Source organism: Ranitomeya imitator, chromosome 5, assembly GCF_032444005.1.
Source record: "Ranitomeya imitator isolate aRanImi1 chromosome 5, aRanImi1.pri, whole genome shotgun sequence".
NCBI classification, from domain to species: Eukaryota; Metazoa; Chordata; class Amphibia; order Anura; family Dendrobatidae; genus Ranitomeya; species Ranitomeya imitator.
In genome coordinates this window covers 706148054-706171535 of record NC_091286.1, presented here as the reverse complement: position 1 = coordinate 706171535, position 23482 = coordinate 706148054, and the positions used below count along the sequence as shown (strand labels likewise).

Below are 23482 nucleotides of genomic sequence, written 5' to 3'. Positions count from 1 at the left end.
CCAGTCGCCCCCATCACAGGTGACTGCTGCCCAGCCACCCCCATCACAGGTGACTGCTGCCCAGCCGCCCCCATCACAGGTGGCTGCTGCCCGGCCACCCCCATCACAGGTGACTGCTGCCCAGCCGCCCCCATCACAGGTGACTGCTACCCAGCCACCCCCATCACAGGTGACTGCTGCCCGGCCACCCCCATCACAGGTGACTGCTGCCCGGCTGCCCCCATCACAGGTGACTGCTACCCAGCCACCCCCATCACAGGTGACTGCTGCCAGGCCACCCCCATCACAGGTGACTGCTGCCCAGCCGCCCCCATCACAGGTGACTGCTACCCAGCCACCCCCATCACAGGTGACTGCTGCCCGGCCACCCCCGTCACAGGTGACTGCTGCCCAGCCACCCCCATCACAGATGACAGCTGCCCAGCCACCCCCATCACAGGTGACTGCTGCCCGGCCACCCCCATCACAGGTGACTGCTGCCCGGCCACCCCCATCACAGGTGACTGCTACCCAGCCACCCCCATCACAGGTGACTGCTGCCCGGCCACCCCCATCACAGGTGACTGCTACCCAGCCACCCCCATCACAGGTGACTGCTGCCCGGCTGCCCCCATCACAAGTGACTGCTGCTCAGCCACCCCCATCACAGGTGACTGCTGCCCGGCCACCCCCACCACAGGTGACTGCTGCCCGGCTGCCCCCATCACAAGTGACTGCTGCTCAGCCACCCCCATCACAGGTGACTGCTGCCCGGCTGCCCCCATCACAGGTGACTGCTGCCCGGCCGCCTCCATCACAGGTGACTGCTGCCCGGCCACCCCCATCACAGGTGACTGCTGCCCGGCCACCCCCATCACAGGTGACTGCTGCCCGGCCACCCCCATCACAGGTGACTGCTGCCCAGCCACCCCCATCACAGGTGACTGCTGCCCGGCCACCCCCATCACAGGTGACTGCTGCCCGGCCACCCCCATCACAGGTGACTGCTGCCCGGCCACCCCCATCACAGGTGACTGCTGCCCGGCCACCCCCATCACAGGTGACTGCTGCCCGGCTGCCCCCATCACAGGTGACTGCTGCCCGGCTGCCTCCATCACAGGTGACTGCTGCCCAGCCGCCCCCATCACAGTTGACTGCTGCCCAGCCACCCCCATCACAGATGACTGCTGCCCAGCCACCCCCATCACAGGTGACTGCTGCACGGTCACCCCCATCACAGATGACTGCTGCCCAGCCACCCCCATCACAGGTGACTGCTGCCCAGCCACCCCCATCACAGATGACTGCTGCCCGGCTGCCCCCATCACAGGTGACTGCTGCCCGGCTGCCTCCATCACAGGTGACTGCTGCCCAGCCGCCCCCATCACAGTTGACTGCTGCCCAGCCACCCCCATCACAGATGACTGCTGCCCAGCCACCCCCATCACAGGTGACTGCTGCACGGTCACCCCCATCACAGATGACTGCTGCCCAGCCACCCCCATCACAGGTGACTGCTGCCCAGCCACCCCCATCACAGATGACTGCTGCACGGTCACCCCCATCACAGATGACTGCTGCCCAGCCACCCCCATCACAGGTGACTGCTGCCCAGCCACCCCCATCACAGATGACTGCTGCCCGGCTGCCCCCATCACAGGTGACTGCTGCCCGGCTGCCTCCATCACAGGTGACTGCTGCCCAGCCGCCCCCATCACAGTTGACTGCTGCCCAGCCACCCCCATCACAGATGACTGCTGCCCAGCCACCCCCATCACAGGTGACTGCTGCACGGTCACCCCCATCACAGATGACTGCTGCCCAGCCACCCCCATCACAGGTGACTGCTGCCCAGCCGCCCCCATCACAGGTGACTGCTGCCCGGTCACCCCCATCACAAGTGACTGCTGCCCAGCCACCCCCATCACAGATGACTGCTGCCCAGCCGCCCCCATCACAGGTGACTGCTGCCCAGCCGCCCCCATCACAGGTGACTGCTGCCCGGTCACCCCCATCACAAGTGACTGCTGCCCAGCCGCCCCCATCACAGGTGACTGCTGCCCGGTCACCGCCATCACAGGTGACTGCTGCCCAGCCACCCCCATCACAGGTGACTGCTGCCCGGTCACCCCCATCACAGGTGACTGCTGCCCAGCCGCCCCCATCACAGGTGACTGCTGCCCGGTCACCCCCATCACAGGTGACTGCTGCCCGGCCACCCCCATCACAGATGACTGCTGCCCAGCCGCCCCCATCACAGGTGACTGCTGCCCAGCCACCCCCATCACAGGTGACTGCTGCCCAGCCACCCCCATCACAGGTGACTGCTGCCCAGCCACCCCCATCACAGGTGACTGCTGCCCGGTCACCCCCATCACAGGTGACTGCTGCCCAGCCACCCCCATCACAGGTGACTGCTGCCCGGCCACCCCCATCACAGGTGACTGCTGCCCAGCCACCCCCATCACAGGTGACTGCTGCCCGGTCACCCCCATCACAGGTGACTGCTGCCCAGCCACCCCCATCACAGGTGACTGCTACTCAGCCACCCCCATCACAAGTGACTGCTACCCAGCCGCCCCCATCACAGGTGACTGCTGCCCAGCCACCCCCATCACAGGTGACTGCTGCCCGGCCGCCCCCATCACAGGTGACTGCTGCCCGGCCACCCCCATCACAGGTGACTGCTGCCCAGCCGCCCCCATCACAAGTGACTGCTGCCCAGCCACCCCCATCACAAGTGACTGCTACCGAGCCGCCCCCATCACAGGTGACTGCTGCCCAGCCGCCCCCATCACAGGTGACTGCTGCCCGGTCACCCCCATCACAGGTGACTGCTGCCCAGCCACCCCCATCACAGATGACTGCTACCCAGCCACCCCCATCACAGGTGACTGCTGCCCGGTCACCCCCATCACAGGTGACTGCTGCCCGGCCACCCCCATCACAGGTGACTGCTGCCCAGCCGCCCCCATCACAGGTGACTGCTACCCAGCCACCCCCATCACAGATGACTGCTACCCAGCCACCCCCATCACAGGTGACTGCTGCCCGGCCGCCCCCATCACAGGTGACTGCTGCCCGGCCACCCCCATCACAGGTGACTGCTGCCCAGCCGCCCCCATCACAAGTGACTGCTGCCCAGCCACCCCCATCACAAGTGACTGCTACCGAGCCGCCCCCATCACAGGTGACTGCTGCCCAGCCGCCCCCATCACAGGTGACTGCTGCCCGGTCACCCCCATCACAGGTGACTGCTGCCCAGCCACCCCCATCACAGATGACTGCTACCCAGCCACCCCCATCACAGGTGACTGCTGCCCGGTCACCCCCATCACAGGTGACTGCTGCCCGGCCACCCCCATCACAGGTGACTGCTGCCCAGCCGCCCCCATCACAGGTGACTGCTACCCAGCCACCCCCATCACAGATGACTGCTACCCAGCCACCCCCATCACAGGTGACTGCTGCCCGGCCACCCCCATCACAGGTGACTGCTGCCCAGCCGCCCCCATCACAGGTGACTGCTGCCCAGCCACCCCCATCACAGATGACTGCTACCCAGCCACCCCCATCACAGGTGACTGCTGCCCGGTCACCCCCATCACAGGTGACTGCTGCCCGGCCACCCCCATCACAGGTGACTGCTGCCCGGCCACCCCCATCACAGGTGACTGCTGCCCAGCCACCCCCATCACAGGTGACTGCTACCCAGCCACCCCCATCAGAGGTGACTGCTGCCCGGTCACCCCCATCACAGGTGACTGCTGCCCAGCCGCCCCCATCACAGGTGACTGCTGCCCGGCCGCCTCCATCACAGGTGACTGCTGCCCAGCCGCCCCCATCACAGGTGACTGCTGCCCGGCCACCCCCATCACAGGTGACTGCTGCCCAGCCGCCCCCATCACAGGTGACTGCTGCCCTGCCGCCCCCATCACAGGTGACTGCTGCCCAGCCGCCCCCATCACAGGTGACTGCTGCCCGGCCGCCCCCATCACAGGTGACTGCTGCCCAGCCGCCCCCATCACAGGTGACTGCTACCCAGCCACCCCCATCACAGGTGACTGCTGCCCAGCTACCCCCATCACAGGTGACTGCTGCCCGGCCACCCCCATCACAGGTGACTGCTGCCCAGCCGCCCCCATCACAGGTGACTGCTACCCAGCCACCCCCATCACAGGTGACTGCTGCCCAGCCGCCCCCATCACAGGTGACTGCTACCCAGCCACCCCCATCACAGGTGACTGCTGCCCAGCCGCCCCCATCACAGGTGACTGCTACCCAGCCACCCCCATCACAGGTGACTGCTGCCCAGCCGCCCCCATCACAGGTGACTGCTACCCAGCCACCCCCATCACAGGTGACTGCTGCCCGGCCGCCCCCATCACAGGTGACTGCTGCCCGGCCACCCCCATCACAGGTGACTGCTGCCCAGCCGCCCCCATCACAGGTGACTGCTACCCAGCCACCCCCATCACAGGTGACTGCTGCCCGATCACCCCCATCACAGGTGACTGCTGCCCAGCCGCCCCCATCACAGGTGACTGCTGCCCAGCCACCCCCATCACAGGTGACTGCTGCCCGGCCACCCCCATCACAGGTGACTGCTGCCCAGCCGCCCCCATCACAGGTGACTGCTACCCAGCCACCCCCATCACAGGTGACTGCTGCCCAGCCGCCCCCATCACAGGTGACTGCTGCCCGGCCACCCCCATCACAGGTGACTGCTGCCCGGCCACCCCCATCACAGGTGACTGCTGCCCAGCCACCCCCATCACAGGTGACTGCTGCCCAGCCGCCCCCATCACAGGTGGCTGCTGCCCGGCCACCCCCATCACAGGTGACTGCTGCCCAGCCGCCCCCATCACAGGTGACTGCTACCCAGCCACCCCCATCACAGGTGACTGCTGCCCGGCCACCCCCATCACAGGTGACTGCTGCCCGGCTGCCCCCATCACAGGTGACTGCTACCCAGCCACCCCCATCACAGGTGACTGCTGCCAGGCCACCCCCATCACAGGTGACTGCTGCCCAGCCGCCCCCATCACAGGTGACTGCTACCCAGCCACCCCCATCACAGGTGACTGCTGCCCGGCCACCCCCATCACAGGTGACTGCTGCCCAGCCACCCCCATCACAGATGACAGCTGCCCAGCCACCCCCATCACAGGTGACTGCTGCCCGGCCACCCCCATCACAGGTGACTGCTACCCAGCCACCCCCATCACAGGTGACTGCTGCCCGGCCACCCCCATCACAGGTGACTGCTACCCAGCCACCCCCATCACAGGTGACTGCTGCCCGGCCACCCCCACCACAGGTGACTGCTGCCCGGCTGCCCCCATCACAAGTGACTGCTGCTCAGCCACCCCCACCACAGGTGACTGCTGCCCGGCTGCCCCCATCACAGGTGACTGCTGCCCGGCCGCCTCCATCACAGGTGACTGCTGCCCGGCCACCCCCATCACAGGTGACTGCTGCCCGGCCACCCCCATCACAGGTGACTGCTGCCCGGCCACCCCCATCACAGGTGACTGCTGCCCAGCCACCCCCATCACAGGTGACTGCTGCCCGGCCACCCCCATCACAGGTGACTGCTGCCCGGCCACCCCCATCACAGGTGACTGCTGCCCAGCCGCCCCCATCACAGGTGACTGCTGCCCGGCCACCCCCATCACAGGTGACTGCTGCCCGGCCACCCCCATCACAGGTGACTGCTGCCCGGCTGCCCCCATCACAGGTGACTGCTGCCCGGCCGCCTCCATCACAGGTGATCTTCCATAGTATGCAAGCAAAAACTGCATTAAGCAGAACTTCATAAATAACAATATACACCTCTGGCAAAAATTAAGAGACCACCGCAAAAAATGATCAGTTTCTCTGATTTTCCTCTTTATATTTTTTAGTAAAATGTAAATTGTTCTTTTATTCTATAAACTACTGACAACATGTCTCCAAAGGTCTAAGCATTCTAATACATTTTGTATTTTTTTTTCTGACAAAGAAAAATGGTCAAAATTAAAAAAAAACAGTGCTTTCAGACCTCAATTAAAGCAAGAAAACAAGTTCATAATCATTTAGAAACAACAATACTAATGTTTTACCTCAGGAAGAGGTCAGAAATCAATATCTTGTGGAATAACCATGATTGTTAATCACAGCTTTCCTGCGTCTTGGCAGCTTTCCACCGGTCTGTCACACTCCTCCGGGTACAATAATGTCAGCCGTTCTTCTATGTGTGATGGCTTGTGACCGTCCATCATCCTCCTGATTACATTCCAGAGGTTTCCAATGGGGTTCAGGTCCGGAGATTGGGCGGCCATGACAGGGATTTGATGTGGTGGTCTCTTAATTTTTGCCGGAGCTGTATAAAAAAGAGAGAACGTTTATATATAATGGTGCATGAACAATCAGAATTGTAAAGATTAGGGTTTTTTACACACATATATGTATATTATGCAAAATAAAAAACGCTTGATCTGAACTGTGCTTATAGGCAAATACCTGAGGAAAGGAAAAATAAAAAACCTTGTCTGAACTGGATCTACTGGTCTATTCACATTGCAAGCAAAAACTGCATTGAGCAAAACTACAAAGAGAGCAGGTCTGAAATAAAAGACTACAATAATCATTCTGTTATATACTATAGTACAGCGGTAGCAGCGTATGCAGTGATGAGGCAGTGACCCAGGAAAGTTCAAAGCAAAATGTCTCTTTAATGTTCAACTCAAAACACACAGCACACAATATCCTCTCTGTCACAGCTGGGCATATATCATCTGGATTACAGTCACTAAACATGCCAGTCCACCTCCTGAGACCTGTTGCCGTGGGCGACTGCACCTCCGTGTTAATGTCTCTTTACTCACAGCATTACACAGTACACAATATCCTCCGGATGACAGCCAGGAACATATCCTCTGGATTACAGTCACTAAACACGCCAGTAAACCTCTGACCTGTTGCCATGGGCGACTGCACTGCCATGTTAACATCTCTTTACTCACAGCAATACACAGCACACTATATCCTCCAGATTGCCGCTGGGAACCATATCCTCTGGATTACAGTCACTAAACACGCCAGTCCACCTCTGACCAGTTACTGTGGGTGACTGTACCACTGTGCATGCTGTGGGTGCCAGACGTCTCTGGCTGCTTGGCTCTACTTTCCTGTGTTGCCTCACATAGGAGCTCTGCAGAGCCGACTGCTCTGCCCTTTTATCATACACCAGACTGATCGGGTATCTGCGCTAGCGGGATCGCTAAACGCAATCCCTTTTTGTACATTGCGTTAGGGCAATCCGTTAGTGTATGCGCTAAACAGATTGCACTAACGCAATGTGAACCTAGCCTAAATCTGTCTTGGACAACCAGCTACGCCTATGACTGCAATGCACTCTCATGGCCTCATTATGCCTCAGTGCACATCCTGGGGGAACATACAGTGACCCTCACATGTAACACTAGTCAATGCCTCACAGTGTGTATTAATCATGCAAAAAATGTAAACTAAAAGAAACTGGGTGATAATTTAAAAAAAAATGATCTTTTTTGAAGTTGAAATTACATATTAGAAGCCTGGAGAAGAAAAAAAGCTTGATCTGAACTGCATTCAAAAGGAAATACCTGAGGAATAGTGTTGAACATTCCGATACCGCAAGTATCGGGTATGGGCCGATACTTGCGGTATCGGAATTCCGATACCGAGTTCCGATACTTTTGTGGTATCGGGAATCGGTATCGGATCCATAGGGATGTGTAAAATAAAGAATTAAAATAAAAAATATTGATATATTCACCTCTCCGGAGGCCCCTGGACATCACCGCTGGTAACCGGCAGCCTTCTTTGTTTAAAATGAGCGCGTTTAGGGACTTCCATGATGTCACGGCTTCTGATTGGTCGCGTGCCGCTCATGTGACCGCCACGCGACCAATCAGAAGCCGCGACGTCATTCTCAGGTCCTAAACTCCTCATTCTAGGAATTTAGGACCTGAGAATGACGTCGCGGCTTCTGATTGGTCGCGTGGCGGTCACATGAGCGGCACGTGACCAATCAGAGGCCGCGACGTCATTCTCAGGTCCTAAACTCCTCATTCTAGGAATTTAGGACCTGAGAATGACGTCGCGGCTTCTGATTGGTCGCGTGGCGGTCACATGAGCGGCACGCAACCAATCAGAAGCCGCGACGTCATTCTCAGGTCCTAAACGCGCTCATTTTAAGCAAAGAAGCCTACCGGTTACCAGCGGTGATGTCCAGGGGCCGCCGAAGAGGTGAGCATATCAATATTTTTTATTTTAATTCTTTATTTTACACATTAATATGGATCCCAGGGCCTGAAGGAGAGTTTTCTCTCCTTCAGACCCTGGGAACCATGAGGATACCTTCCGATACTTGGTGTCCCATTGACTTGTATTGGTATCGGGTATCGGTATCGGCGATATCCGATACTTTTTGGGTATCGGCCGATACTGTCCGATACCGATACTTTCAAGTATCGGACGGTATCGCTCAACACTACTGAGGAATAGAAAACGCCTGGTGTGAACAATAGCCTGATGTGAAGCTGTGACTCTGAGTGATATCGGTCCGATTCTGAAGGAGAACGGAGCGATTATAATAAAGAAGGAATAAATCATTCCTGCAGTTCCTTTCATGTGGATACTTTGTGTGACCTGGGAGATACAATGTCAGATATGTGGCTTAGGCCACCAGAAGAGCTGGACCCCTGACCAATATTCAGTGCGGTTATACCGGTCACTCCGGGGCGGTGAAGCTCTTCACAACAATACATAAGGGGGATGTGGATAGACCAGTAGATCCAGTTCAGACCAGGTCAAGCATTCTTTCTTTTTCATTTTGCACAATACTAGTCCTGAATTTATGATAAGCATTGCCATTGGATGTTCATAGGTTAAAACAAGATTCTGTGCAGAATCCTATGACTAAGGTCGCAGTGTGCGTCAGAAACGCGTATGGTTTCATCTTCGTGATGGATCTTCCTGTTTTTAAATTAATTTTGAATAAAAAGATTAATTTTATGGCCAAAAAATCCTTTTTTTCCCTCTTTGGGTCTACAGTAGCTGAGCTTCACCAGCAGGAATTGACTCCAAGTCATCAACTTTCCGATGTATCCCAAAAAATATGGCGTGGTGAGCTTCTTTATTTCTTTTTTCTAGATCTTGATGTTCCTTTGTCCATGGTGCGCAACATAATCAAGAATTTTACAACCCATGTCACTGTAGCTAATCTCGATGAATGTGAATGGCAGAGAAAAAATGATGAAAGGATAGTGCGAATGGTGGATAAACCCCAATCGAGGTGTAAAGAAATCCAAGCTGTCCTGCAAGCTCAGTTTGCATCAGTGTCAGCACAAACTATTCTTCCAAATGTGAATGAAATGAAACACAATGGTAGGAGACACAGGAGGACCCTACTACTAGCACAGAAACATAAAAAAGCTAGACTGCAGCTTGCCAAAATATATGTGAGTAACCAAAATCCTTCTGCGAAAGCATCTTCTGGACAGTTCAGATCAAGATAGAGCTTTTAGGTAAAATACAGCATTCCACTTCTACTGAAAACGGAATGAGGTCTACAAAGAAAAGAACACAATACCTACAGTCAGATATGGTGGAGGTTCAGAGATGTTTTAGGGTTGTTTTGCTGCCTCTGACACTGCGTGCCTTGACTTTGTGCAAGACATCATGAAATCTGAAGATTACCAAAGGATTTTTGGGTGGCAATGTAATGCCCAGTGTCAAAAAGCTGGATTTGTGTCTTAGGTCATGGACAATGACCCAAACATACTTCAAGAAGAAATGGATGGAAACAAAGCTTTGGAGAGTTCTGAAGTGGCAGCATTGAGTCTGGCTCTAAATCCCATTGATCACCTGTAGAGAAATCTTAAAATTGCTGTTGAGAGAAAAGGACGCCTTCACATATGAGAGACTTGGAGCAGTTAAGAAAATTCCAGCTGAGGGGCGTAAGAAGCTTGTTGATGGCTATAGGAAGCGATTGATTGCAGTTATTTATTCCAAAGTGCGTGAAAACTGTGACAGGGTCACTGGCACTGTATGTGAGGGAGATTTGAGTCACGAAGATTGCTTTCTTCCATGATCTAAAAACCCTTAAGTTTCTCTCCAGCATGCTATGTGCTGAAGGAGTTAAACACCCATGATAAGGGACCAGGTTCTTTGGTGAGTAGGTAAGAGATGGGTGGGAGCTACTCACCATATCTCCACCTCAAGGGTGTGGCTGGGAAGTTAAAGGGAACCTGTCAGCAGGTACCCGCCAGCAGGAGTGTTTTTTTTTATCCAGTATGTGATGGTATTCATTATGCAAACTAGGGGGCGGGTCAGTGAGGGATCAGTGACCTGTCAGCAGTCTGCATTCTGAATATCTTATCAGAGCCCCGCATACATCAACCCCACCTTCGGTCACGAGAATCCCATTAACACAAAACTGAAAATAAAGATTAAGAAACAACCAAAGATGGATTAAGCAACCAAGGTATCATTTTATTCAGCATAACGGCACTGACCTGACACTGTGTGTAGGTAAGGCCCCGTTCACACATCAGTTTTTTGCCATCAGTTGCAATCTGTCGAATTTTGAAAAAAGGGATCCGTCGCAGACTGTGAAAAACTGATGCTACGGATCCGTTTTTTTTCCGACTAGCTGATCCGGCTAATTGGATCCTAAAAAAATTGGAGCATGTTCAGTTTAAAAAATGGAATCCGTCGCCGGATTCCATCACTTGACGGATGCAGCGCCATAGGCTTCCATTCTAGCAAATGACGGATGGCGACGAATCCGTCGCTGTTAGTGTTGAGCATTCCGATACCGCAACTATTGGGTATCGGCCGATATTTGCGGTATCGGAATTCCGATACCGAGTTCCGATATTTTTGTGATATCCGGAATCGGTATCGGGATTTAGATTAATGTGTAAAATAAAGAATAAAAATAAAAAATATTGATATACTTACCCTCGGACAGGCCCTGGTTGCCACCGCTGCAATCGCCATGTTTTCCTTCCTAAGAATGAGCACGTTAAGGACCTTCGATGACATCGCGGCTTGTGATTGGTCGCGTGAGCGGTCACATGACCGCTCAGCGACCAATCACAAGCCGCGACGTCATCGAAGGTCATTAAAGCGCTCATTCTTAGGAAGAAAAGCATGGCGATTGCAGCGGTGACAACCGAGGGTAAGTATATCAATATTTTTTATTTTTATTCTTTATTTTACACATTAATATGGATCCTAGGGCCTGAAGGAGAGTTTCCTCTCCTTCAGACCCTGGGAACCATTACGGACACCTTCCGATATTTGTGTCCCATTGACTTGTATTGGTATCGGATATCGGTATCGGCGATATCCGATATTTTTCGGATATCGGCCGATACCATCCGATACCGATACTTTCAAATATCGAACGGTATCGCTCAACACTAGTCGCTGTCTGTTTTTCGACGGACACAAAAAATGTTACTATGTCTGTTGTCTCCGGCCACCGGACAAACAATTTTCGATGGAATGTGAGGCCATCTGTCGCAATCCGTCGCTAATACAAGTCTATGGGGAAAAAAAGAAATCTGGCGGCATCAGTCCCTGGATCAGTTTTTTCAAAATTCGACAGATTGGGACTGATGGCAAAAAACTGATGTATGAAAGGGGCCTTACTATGCACAATCTGCTGACAGGGGCACTTTAAATGTTCAGCCACTGTTTTTTTTTCTCTGTGTTGTGTTTGGAGAGGAGAGTCTCCAGACATGGCTCCAGGAGGTGCGGACGACATATAGCGGTCTGAGCAGGCAAAACCCTCAGATATAAGGACTTGCTGTGATTAATCTTTTGTTTTGCCGTTACACCAGAAAGGCCATGTTTATTTTGCTGAACCCTGCTATGGTTTATGCTTTCCCATAATAAACCAGCATTTGACTTACCTAAGAAGTGTTCTGGTGTCTACCAATGAAAGCAGCTGAGTCAATCCCCACACATGGTATTTCGAATTCGGGCAGAGATCAAGGAACACGCGTAGCAACTATGGACGAACTGCATGTCCTGGGTAAAATCCACCATGCAGCACAAGATTTCCAACAGCATGGTGGAGCATGTCAAGCATCTGGTCCAGGTCCAACAGCAGCAACAGCTGGCCAGTCAACAGCAGCAGCAGCAACAGGAGGCATAATGCGGCAGAAGGAACTCCTCACAGAGGAGGTTCGTGGGAGGCTGACAGTCTCCTCCCCAACTCCAGATGATGACTCGTACATCCAGAAAGCGGTAAGATCAGCCATGCAAAAGAGGACCCCAGGAGATGATGTGGAAAATTTCTCACTGTTTTTGAGAGGGTGGCTGAAAGGGAGAAACTTCCGCCAGAGCAGTGGATGGAGTTGCTGGAGTCATATTTGACAGGCGAACCCCAAAAGGTAAATTCTGAGACTACAGGATTCCAAAGAATACGCCAAATTAAAGACCAAAATCTTGGCATGCCTGGGAGTAACTATGTCCATTAGCGCTCAGCGAGTCTACCACTGGGCATATGCTGGTGGCAAACACCCTCGATCGCAAATGTTTGATTTGTTGCACCTGGTCCAAAAGTGGCTGTAGCCAGAGACTTCCTCTGCTGCCCAGATGGCCGAGCATGTGGTGATGGACAGGTTTGTCCACTCCCTTTCCAAGCCAATACAGACCAGGGTTGCCCAGGGCGACCCTCTGAGTGTGGACAACCTAGTTAGCCTGGTGGAGAGATACCAGGTTGTTGAGAAATCGATGGGGAAACCAGACAACTCCACTTCCCAGTACTGGGATACTCAAAGGGGGAAGGGTTCACCACGGACAATGTCTAGAACCACAAATGGGGGTGTCTAAATCCTGCTGACGGGGTACCCTAAGGCTGTTATTAACCCCTTCATGACCGGGGGATTTTTCGTTTTTCTGTGTTCGTTTTTCGCTCCCCTCCTTCCCAGAGCCATAACTTTTTTATTTTTCTGTCAATTTGGACATGTGAGGGCTTATTTTTTGCGGGACGAGTTGTACTTTTGAACGACATCATTGGTTTTAGCATGTCGTGCACTAGAAAACGGGAAAAAAATTCCAAGTGCGGTGAAATTGCAAAAAAAGTGCAATCCCACATTGGTTTTTTGTTTGGCTTTTTTGCTAGGTTCACTAAATGCTAAAACTGACCTGCCATTATGATTCTCCAGGTCATTACGAGTTCATAGACACCTAACATGACTAGGTTATTTTTTATCTAAGTGGTGAAAAAAAATTCCAAACTTTGCTAAAAAAAAAAAAAAAATTGCGCCATTTTCCGATACTCGTAGCGTCTCCATTTTTCATCATCTGGGGTCGGTTGAGGGCTTATTTTTTGCGTGCCGAGATGACATTTTTAATGATAGCATTTCGGTGCAGACACGTTCTTTTGATCGCCCGTTATTGCATTTTAATGCAATGTCGCGGCGACCAAAAAAACGTAATTCTGGCGTTTCTAATTTTTTTCCCGCTACGCTGTTTAGCGATCAGGTTAATATTTTTTTTTAATTGATAGATCGGGCGATTCTGAGCGCGGCGATACCAAATATGCGTAGATTTGATATTTTTTTATTGATTTATTTTGATTGGGGCGAAAGGGGGGTGATTTAAACTTTTATGTTTTTTTTATTTTTTTCACATTTTTTTAAACTTTTTTTTTTAACTTTTGCCATGCTTCAATAGCCTCCATGAGAGGCTAGAAGCAGGCATAGCACGATCGGCTCTGCTACATAGCAGCGATCTGCTGATCGCTGCTATGTAGCAGAAATGGAGGTGTGCTGTGAGCGCCGACCACAGGGTGGCGCTCACAGCGACGGGCAATCAGTAACCATAGAGGTCTCAAGGACCTCTATGGTTACCATTCACAAGCATCGCCGACCCCCGATCATGTGACGGGGGTCGGCGATGACGTCATTTCCGGCCGCCCGGCCGGAAGCGGTAGTTAAATGCCGCTGTCTGCGTTTGACAGCGGCATTTAACTAGTTAATAGGCGCGGGCAGATCGCGATTCTGCCCGCGCCTATTACGGGCACATGTCAGCTGTTCAAAACAGCTGACATGTCCGGCTTTGGTGCGGGCTCACCGCGGAGCCCTGCATCAAAGCAGGGGAGCCGGCATCGGACGGTATAGTACGTCCGATGCCGGTAAGGGGTGTGGATGTGGATGTTGGTGGTGTCACAGTCCTAGACACGTAGCCACCCAGTTTCATATGTCCCCCGAAACAATGTACTGCAGGCTAGGCAGGTGTTGCTCTTATTATGCCTATCCGGCCTGCAGTGTGGACTGTCAACAAGGCAAGGGATCGCAGGCATGTACCGTGTCTGTCAATGGGGTATTGGTTCTTGCAATTTTTGGACTCTGGAATTCTAGTGACCCTAATCAGTGGTACACTGGCACATCAGTTGATCCCTGATAAGTTTGTGCGTGTCCGCTACATACACAGAGATACCAAAGACTACCCTGTGGCCAGAGTAACCATGGGAAAAGACAGTGGTACTAAGTCCCATGAGGTTGGGGTGTTGTAGGACCACAAGCTGCATATGGCTACCAGCGTGATGGCCGACAAGGAGTTAATGGCTGCTATTAGGGCTCGGTTAGCAGCAGAAGGTCAGGGTTTTATGCAGCTGTGTGGTGAACTTTCTTAATGCCCCCCCCCCCCCTACAACTCAGGGTCTCAGGGCACAGAAGGGGCAGTGTAAGAACAGATAGTGGGCAGATGAAGGTTAGGTTAAGTTGAAAGAGCGTGCAACAGCGAAGAGCCCCCCTCTATCCCAGGGCCAATGTTCAGGAGCTGTCCCTAAGAGCTGGTGCTGCACAGCTTGCTGCAGACTTTATTATGGGTAACAGGCAGAGTTGGTCTGCAAGTGAGGATTTATTAACCCCTCCTGCAACTCAAGCCACAGCACAGATATCAGCCCCTGGTGAACAGCATTCAAATGAGGATGAGCTTAGCTATCAGGAAGCCTCTGAAACATTGCACCCCCTGCCCCCACAGTTAAGTCAGCTTAACACCCAGGCAGTCATTCCCCGATTTGCTCCAGGTACTGCCGCAGGCAGGTACTGCAGGAGGTCGGAGTCACGGTCACGGTCCAGGTAAAGAAGGACTGAAAGAAGGGAAATGAGCAGGATATCGGATTGTAGACTCTGCCGTGGTCAGTCCCATAGCAGCAGGAGGTCAAGGCATTCAAGATCATCACGATGGAGGTCACCGTCAACGACAGGTAGTTCTCGAAGTCCGGAGAGAGTGAGGCAGCGGTGGGAATTGCCAGTGTCGACAAGTGGGTCGTTTTGCAGTGCCAGCCAGGCGTGCGCGGTTCCGCATGCCCTGCATGGGCCTCAGGATGCTGCAACAGGATCCGATAAGTTTAACTTTGCTGGGGAATGGGAGGAAGGTGGTGTAGGCAGCGGCTTGGTTGCTGTATTGAAGACAATTTTGGTGAAGTGCGAACCACCCCCTCCATTGTCTCCTGTGGTACCGGTAGTTCCTGGATCGCAGGCTAGCTTGCATAAGGAAGCCTTTCTTTGTGGAGTTAGCCCACTGGGATCTCACTTGAGCGCTGAAACCAAAGAGAAAATTTGGGATAATAAATATGTTGACATTTGGCCTTTATTTTTCACCGACCAGCACACCGTCGACAAAGAGCGCAGACTATCGGTCAGTGATCGCATATACGACCGACGCCCGAAGGTTGCGCATACAATGAGCAAATGGCTGCAGGCCTTTGCTGTTCTCGGCTGCATTATGGGCCAGAGGCACCCCGAGAGCTGCATGGAGTTATTCATCTATTTGCATTCTGTGTACAACGTGTATAAATCCTTCGGTGGTAGTGCTTGGTACCAGTACGATGAAGAGTTCCGCCGTAGGTTGGCGCTTCAGCCAGACATCGGCTGGGGGGTTAAAAAGCAACTGATCTATGGTTGCGTCTCATGACTTCCCAGAGGGCTAATTCCTTTCAGTTTGCGGCCGCTGGATCAGCAACTCATTCCCAGGGTGCAGCGGTCGTACAGAGACCTGGGGCTTGAGAACTGTATAATGGGGGCCACTGTCAATTCTACTGTGCATGTAAGTAACAAGCACGAATGTTCAGCCTGCAGTGGGCCTCATATCGCAGTCAGATGTACTAAGTCAGGAAAACTCCCCAGCAGGCCAAACTCGGTTACCGAGGGGAAAGACTCCAGTGAACATAGAAGTGATGGGTCCTTGGTTAGACCTGTACCCCTAAAGAAGAGCGGCGGCTGTCCTATGGGTGGGTTTCATGTTCGTTTTTTTCATTCCTTTTGTTTAATAAAATCTCCTGTGTTTTGCTAACAACCTAAGATCAGCTATCGAAAACCCCACTGTGCTAAGAGAGAAGATCAGAAAGGAGGTGGAGGTGGCCAGGATAGCCAGGCCATTTAGCTCCTTAACTTTTTCAAATCTGAGGATTTCCCCCCTCGGCTTAGTGCCTAAAAAAGAGCCTTACAAATTCTGTCTAATTCAACACCTGTCACATCCGAAGGGCTCTTCTGTAGACGACGGAATAGCAAAGGAAGACTGCTTGGTGACATACGTGTCGTTCGATGGTGCGGAGGCCCTACTAAGGGGGGCCGGCCAAGGCACCATGATGGCAAAATCAGATATTGAATCTGCTTTCCGCCTGCTTCCCGTGCACCCAGATTGTTACCACCTTCTGGGGTGTGCCATGGACGGGGATTTTTAGGATGACACCTGCCTTCCCATGGGATGCTCAATATCTTGTTACTACATTGAATTGTTCAATTAATTCCTTAAATGGGCGATTCGTTACGAGCAAGACGAGTTGTAGCACTGTTACACACTACCTTGACGATTTCCTGTTTGCTTCCCCCCGAAGACAGCAGCCAATGTCAAATGATGCTAGATTCCTTTCAGTCATTGATGGGTAAAGTCGGTGTCCACCTGTCAGAGGAAAAAACAATAGGTCCTGTGACCCGGTTATCTTTTCTGGGTATTGAACTTGACTCTGTAGAAATGGTCTTTATGCTCCTGATGGATAAAGTTGAAAAGACGTTATCGGTAATCGTTGACTTTCTGGCTGTTAAAAAGGTAACATTGAGGCAGATGCAGTCCCTTTTAGGTTTGCTCAATTTTGCCTGCAGAATAATGCCAATGTGGAGGGCTTTTTCAAGGCGCTTGTCACTCAGTGCCAAGGGACTTACCCAACCTGGGCACCACATTCGTTTGAACAGGTCCATGAAAGAGGATTTGAGAGTGTGGATTTGTCAAACGAGGAGGTTAAGCTGATTGGGAGATGGAAGTCCGATTGCTATGCCTCATATATCAGTCCCGAATTATTGTTGTAAATATCATTTGTTTCAGTTGCACGGCGCCCCAGTGTTCATTCTCGGGCATTCTTATATTTTCTGGGCGGCTTAATGTGCTGCTTCAAGACCAGTTGGCAAAACCCTCGGCTTTCGAGGTCTTGACATATCCTGGAGAGGAATTTGCGGCCTCATGTGGTCTCAGGTGCTGTCCGAGATAATGGACCTGAACAGGCATGCTCGTTCACCAGTTATTTTAGTCATCCATGCCGGAGGAAACGATTTGTGCTCTCTCCAAAGTGACAAGTTAATGTCATTAATGAAAGCTGAGATAATCGGGCCTGGTGATACAAGACCGGATACACCTAAATGATATTGGTTTGGATATATTCCTATCCAGGTTACTGGACGGGGTCGAGCAGGCCTTATTGTTATTGTGTGGGGTCGGGGCTCTGTGTAAGGATACACCGGCCCCTTGATGGTGGTGAGAACGTTACAAGTTCGAGTTTGTTCCATCGACGTACTTGGTCTCCGGGAGTCCGGAGTTACATACCGTGTTGGAAAGTTTAAAAATTGATGGAAATATGAGAGAACAGTTAAAAGTTTGTTGATAAACAAAAATAATAAAAGCCGTGGCCAACCCCGTCCAGAAAAGATTAAATAGTTTTTGTTTAATTGGATTGAATAAGAGGGAAAGGTTATGTTTAAGCTATGGGTATAACCACAGTCTAAAAGAATTAATACATCCTGTCATACTGGGGCACGATTTTCATGGCAAAAGGGGGCTGCACAGAGTGTCTCGGACAGAAGCCAGATCCCTCGGGAAGAGACTCCATCAAAATCAAAGATGGAGGAGTTTCCCCTATGTATCGTCGCTGGAGATGGGGACGAGATGGTGACAGAGGAGCCCAGCTTCCCTGAGTTAGAAGAAGTCTCAACTAACAGTCCTTCTGAGGACTAATCCAGCTGCCTAGATATCAGTGCTAGGCCGGCAGGCAGTGTATGAAGTGTATGTGGCAGACTGCAGTGCATATAGCAAGAGGGTCCATTTCAGTTCTGTCTGCTGCTTTGACAGATATTTTTACTTATAACCCCAGGTACCGGGGGCCAGGAATAATTTTTTTTGGATCTTAATCCTGATTATTTGCTTAAAAAGCAATCCAGAGAACCCCATTTTCTGCTCCATTTGCTTGTTGGCACTGCAGAATACATCCAGATCCTTTCCATATTACAGTACTAAAAATACATCTATTTAAAACTGTGGTTTGTCCATCAGTTGGATCACATATACTGTAAGTGGACTCAAAATTCTGCCAATTCTGGCCTCCATTTAAATTTTGTTGCAATGTGTTAGTGAAGTTATTGACACCAGTTTGCTGGTAAAAATAGTTACCTACAGGCCAGCTATTTAAAACTGTGGTTTGTTTGTCACATGGATCAAATATAAGTGAGCTCAAAATTCTGACAATTCTGGCCTCCATTTAAATTTTGTTGAAGTCTGTTAGTGAAGTTATTGACAATAGTTTACTGATAAAAAATAGTTACCTACAAGCCAGCTATTTAAAACTGTGGTTTATCCGTCACACGGATCACATATAATTGCGCTCAAAATTCTGCCATTTCTGACCTTGAATTAAATTTTGTTGCAGTGTGATAGCGAAGTCATTGAGAGCAGTTTGCTGGTAAAAATAGTTACCTTCAGACCAGTTACTAAAAACTGTGGTTTTCCGTCACATGGATCACATATAACTTCGCTCCAAATTCAGCCATTTGTAGTGAACGTGGAAAATATTGTCCTCCATTTAAAATAAGCAATGCGCATGGCAAGGGATGGGGAACTGGATGTGATTGTGCATGTGCAGCGCCCCAGAGATCTGGTCGTTGCAGTATGACACTCTGCCGCTAAGGGGAGTGATGGTACGTCTGATGGCACTAAAGGAGTTCTACTGACCAGGTATCACCAGCACACATTACACTTCACACTCCGGCCACTAGGGGGAGAAAAAGGCTTTATTTATTAGGCCCCTCCTCACACTGGTAAAACTAGGGGTCGGACAGGAAGTTAGTCAGAAGCTGACTGGGTTGGATTCAGGCAACATCCCGTGTTGTGAATTCTGTTGTCGGGCTCCCTCCTGTGGTCATGAATGGTACTTCGGCTGGTTCTGTCCATGGACTTCCTCTGGTGGGTGTTTCTGAGTTTCACAGGTGACAAGGTTAATTCGTTAGCTGCTGCTCTATTTAACTCCACATAGATCTTTGCTCCATGCCACCTGTCAATGTTCCAGTATTGGTCTGCTCACGCCTGGATCGTTCTTGTACACAATATAAAGTGACTAGCACACTCCAGGGTGTTGTGATGCAAAAAAGTGGGGATTTATTACATACAGTAAATCACAAACGTTTCGGTCGATACTGGACCTTCATCAGTGTGCTAGGTATAATTGTATACTTGTATGGCCCCAAAAACAATAGAATACTCGGATTTGCATCAATCAGACATGCTGGAAAAAAAGGGCAACAAGCCGGGAGGAAACAGAACCAGGCTGGTCAACTGACGGTGAGTCAGAATAATAGGTGGCGCTGAGGCTTAAAAGAGCTGTCAGTACGCCGGGACACTGGGGATAAATGCGGTATCCACCGCTAATAGAGTGTGTCACAGCCTGGTTCTGTTTCCTCCCGGCTTGTTGCCCTTTTTTTCCAGCATGTCTGATTGATGCAAATCCGAGTATTCTATTGTTTTTGGGGCCATACAAGTATACAATTATACCTAGCACACTGATGAAGGTCCAGTATCGACCGAAACGTTTGTGATTTACTGTATGTAATAAATCCCCACTTTTTTGCATCACAACACCCTGGAGTATGCTAGTCACTTTATATTGTATACGTTCAGGTTTGGGCACCTGTGACTGTGCACCTCCCCTATTTAGGCTGTGCTTAGCATCTTCTATATCACTGGATCGTTCTTGTGACCTCTCTTCCCAGCAGAAGCTAAGTTCCAGCTTGTATTTCTTTGGTTTGCTATTTTTCTGTCCAGCTTGCTATTTAATTTGTTGTCTTGCTTGCTGGAAGCTCTGGGACGCAGAGGGAGCGCCTCCGCACCGTGAGTCGGTGCGGAGGGTCTTTTTGCGCCCTCTGCGTGGTCTTTTTGTAGGTTTTTGTGCTGACCGCAAAGTAACCTTTCCTATCCTCGGTCTGTTCAGTAAGTCGGGCCTCACTTTGCTAAATCTATTATATCTCTGTGTTTGTATTTTCATCTTTACTCACAGTCATTATATGTGGGGGGCTGCCTTTTCCTTTGGGGAATTTCTCTGAGGCAAGGTAGGCTTTGTTTTTCTATCTTCAGGGCTAGCTAGTTTCTTAGGCTGTGCCGAGTTGCATAGGGAGCGTTAGGCGCAATCCACGGCTATTTCTAGTGTGTTTGATAGGTTTAGGGATTGCGGTCAGCAGAGTTCCCACGTCCCAGAGTTCGTCCTTATTATCAGTAACTATCAGGTCATTCCGTGTGCTCTTAACCACCAGGTCCATTATTGTCCTGACCACCAGGTCATAACAGTACAGGTGGCCCAAAGTACTAATGCATCTCAATAGAGGGATAAGAGAAGTTCTGAGACCATTTTTTTTTTCTTTGCAGTGTGTTTTGTCTCTATTTTCCCCTTTACCTCTGGGTGGTTCAGGACACAGGTGTAGATATGGACATTCAAGGTCTGTCCTCTTGGATGGATAATCTCACTACAAGGGTACAAAACATTCAAGATTTTGTGGTTCAGAATCCGATGTCAGAGCCTAGGATTCCAATTCCTGATTTGTTTTTTGGTGATAGATCTAAGTTCCTGAATTTCAAAAATAATTGTAAATTGTTTCTTGCCTTGAAACCTCGCTCCTCAGGTGACCCTGTTCAACAAGTAAAGATCATTATTTCTTTGTTACGTGGTGACATTCAAGACTGGGCATTTTCCCTTGCGCCAGGAGATCCGGCATTGCGTGATGTTGATGCGTTTTTCCTGGTGCTTGGATTGCTTTATGACGAACCTAATTCAGTGGATCAGGCAGAGAAAATCTTGCTGGCTCTGTGTCAGGGTCAGGATGAAGCGGAGATATATTGTCAGAAGTTTAGAAAGTGGTCTGTGCTCACTCAGTGGAATGAATGTGCCCTGGCAGCAATCTTCAGAAAGGGTCTCTCTGAAGCCCTTAAGGATGTCATGGTGGGGTTTCCCATGCCTGCTGGTCTGAATGAGTCTATGTCCTTGGCCATTCAGATCGATCGACGCTTGCGTGAGCGTAAAGCTGTGCACCATTTGGCGGTACTATCTGAGCATGGGCCTGAGCCTATGCAATGTGATAGGACTTTGACCAGAGCTGAACGGCAAGAACACAGACGTCGGAATGGGCTATGTTTTTACTGTGGTGATTCCACTCATGCTATCTCCGATTGTCCTAAGCGCACTAAGCGGTTCGCTATGTCTGCCACCATTGGTACGGTACAGTCTAAATTTCTATTGTCTGTTACTCTGATTTGCTCTTTGTCATCCTATTCTGTTATGGCATTTGTGGATTCAGGCGCTGCCCTGAATTTGATGGACTTGGAGTTTGCTAGGCGCTGTGGTTTTTTCTTGGAGCCCTTGCAGTATCCTATTCCATTGAGAGGAATTGATGCTACGCCTTTGGCCAAGAATAAGCCTCAGTATTGGACCCAATTGACCATGTGCATGGCTCCTGCACATCAGGAGGATATCCGCTTTCTGGTGTTGCATAATCTGCATGATGTGGTCGTTTTGGGGTTGCCATGGCTACAGGTTCATAATCCAGTATTGGACTGGAAATCTATGTCTGTGTCCAGCTGGGGTTGCCTGGGGGTACATGGTGATGTTCCATTTTTGTCTATTTCGTCTTCCACTCCTTCTGAAGTTCCAGAGTTTTTGTCGGATTATCGGGATGTATTTGATGAGCCCAAAGCCAGTGCCCTACCTCCTCATAGGGATTGCGATTGTGCAATTAATTTGATTCCTGGTAGTAAGTTTCCTAAGGGCCGATTGTTCAATTTATCTGTGCCAGAACATGCCGCTATGCGGAGTTATATAAAGGAATCCTTGGAGAAAGGCCATATTCGCCCGTCGTCATCACCGTTAGGAGCAGGGTTCTTTTTTGTGGCCAAGAAGGATGGTTCTTTGAGACCTTGTATTGATTACCGCCTTCTTAATAAAATTACAGTCAAATTTCAGTATCCTTTGCCGTTGCTGTCTGATTTGTTTGCTCGTATTAAAGGGGCTAGTTGGTTCACCAAGATAGATCTTCGAGGGGCGTATAATCTTGTGCGTTTTAAACAAGGCGATGAATGGAAAACTGCATTTAATATGCCCGAGGGCCATTTTGAGTACCTGGTTATGCCATTCGGGCTTTCCAATGCCCCATCAGTATTTCAGTCCTTTATGCATGACATCTTCCGAGAGTACCTGGATAAATTCCTGATTGTGTATTTGGATGATATTTTGGTCTTTTTGGATGATTGGGAGTCTCATGTGAAGCAGGTCAGAATGGTGTTCCAGGTCCTTCATGCGAATTCCTTGTTTGTGAAGGGGTCTAAGTGTCTCTTTGGAGTTCAGAAGGTTTCATTTTTGGGGTTCATTTTGTCCCCTTCTACTATCGAGATGGACCCTGTTAAAGTCCAGGCCATTTACGATTGGACTCAGCCGACATCTGTGAAGAGCCTGCCAAAGTTCCTGGGCTTTGCTAATTTTTATCGGCGCTTCATCGCTAATTTTTCTACTGTTGCTGAACCGTTGACTGATTTGACCAAGAAGGGTGCTGATGAGGTCAATTGGTCTTCTGCGGCTGTAGAGGCTTTTCAGGAGTTGAAGCGTCGTTTTTCTTCTGCCCCTGTGTTGTGCCAGCCAGATGTTTTGCTTCCGTTTCAGGTTGAGGTTGATGCTTCTGAGATTGGAGCAGGGGCTGTTTTGTCGCAAAGAAGTTCTGAGGGCTCGGTGATGAAGCCATGTGCTTTCTTTTCTAGAAAGTTTTCGCCTGCTGAGCGTAACTATGATGTTGGTAATCGTGAATTGTTGGCCATGAAGTGGGCATTCGAGGTGTGACGTCATTGGCTGGAAGGAGCCAAGCATCGCGTGGTGGTCTTGACAGATCACAAGAATTTGACTTATCTAGAGTCTGCCAAATGGTTGAATCCGAGA

At 50.7% G+C, this 23482-nt stretch overlaps 1 protein-coding gene across 1 annotated transcript; it reads left to right on the top strand.

The window, feature by feature from the left end:
- The first annotated feature begins 1159 nt into the window (after nucleotides 1–1159).
- Nucleotides 1160–9879, top strand: LOC138637968 (uncharacterized). Its single transcript, XM_069726889.1, has 3 exons — nucleotides 1160–2059; nucleotides 2660–3589; nucleotides 9766–9879. The coding sequence occupies exons 1-3, from the start codon at nucleotides 1160–1162 to the stop codon at nucleotides 9877–9879; spliced, it is 1944 nt and encodes a 647-aa protein (XP_069582990.1).
- The last annotated feature ends 13603 nt before the right edge of the window (nucleotides 9880–23482 follow it).

Coding starts and splice junctions, on each gene's coding strand:
- LOC138637968 (XM_069726889.1), top strand. CDS start 1,160: ATGACTGCTGCCCAGCCACCCCCATCACAGGTGACTGCTGCACGGTCA. Junction 2,060..2,659: donor CCCGGTCACCGCCATCACAG/GTGACTGCTGCC, acceptor CCCCCATCACAG/GTGACTGCTGCCCAGCCGCC. Junction 3,590..9,765: donor CCCGGTCACCCCCATCACAG/GTGACTGCTGCC, acceptor TTTGTGTCTTAG/GTCATGGACAATGACCCAAA.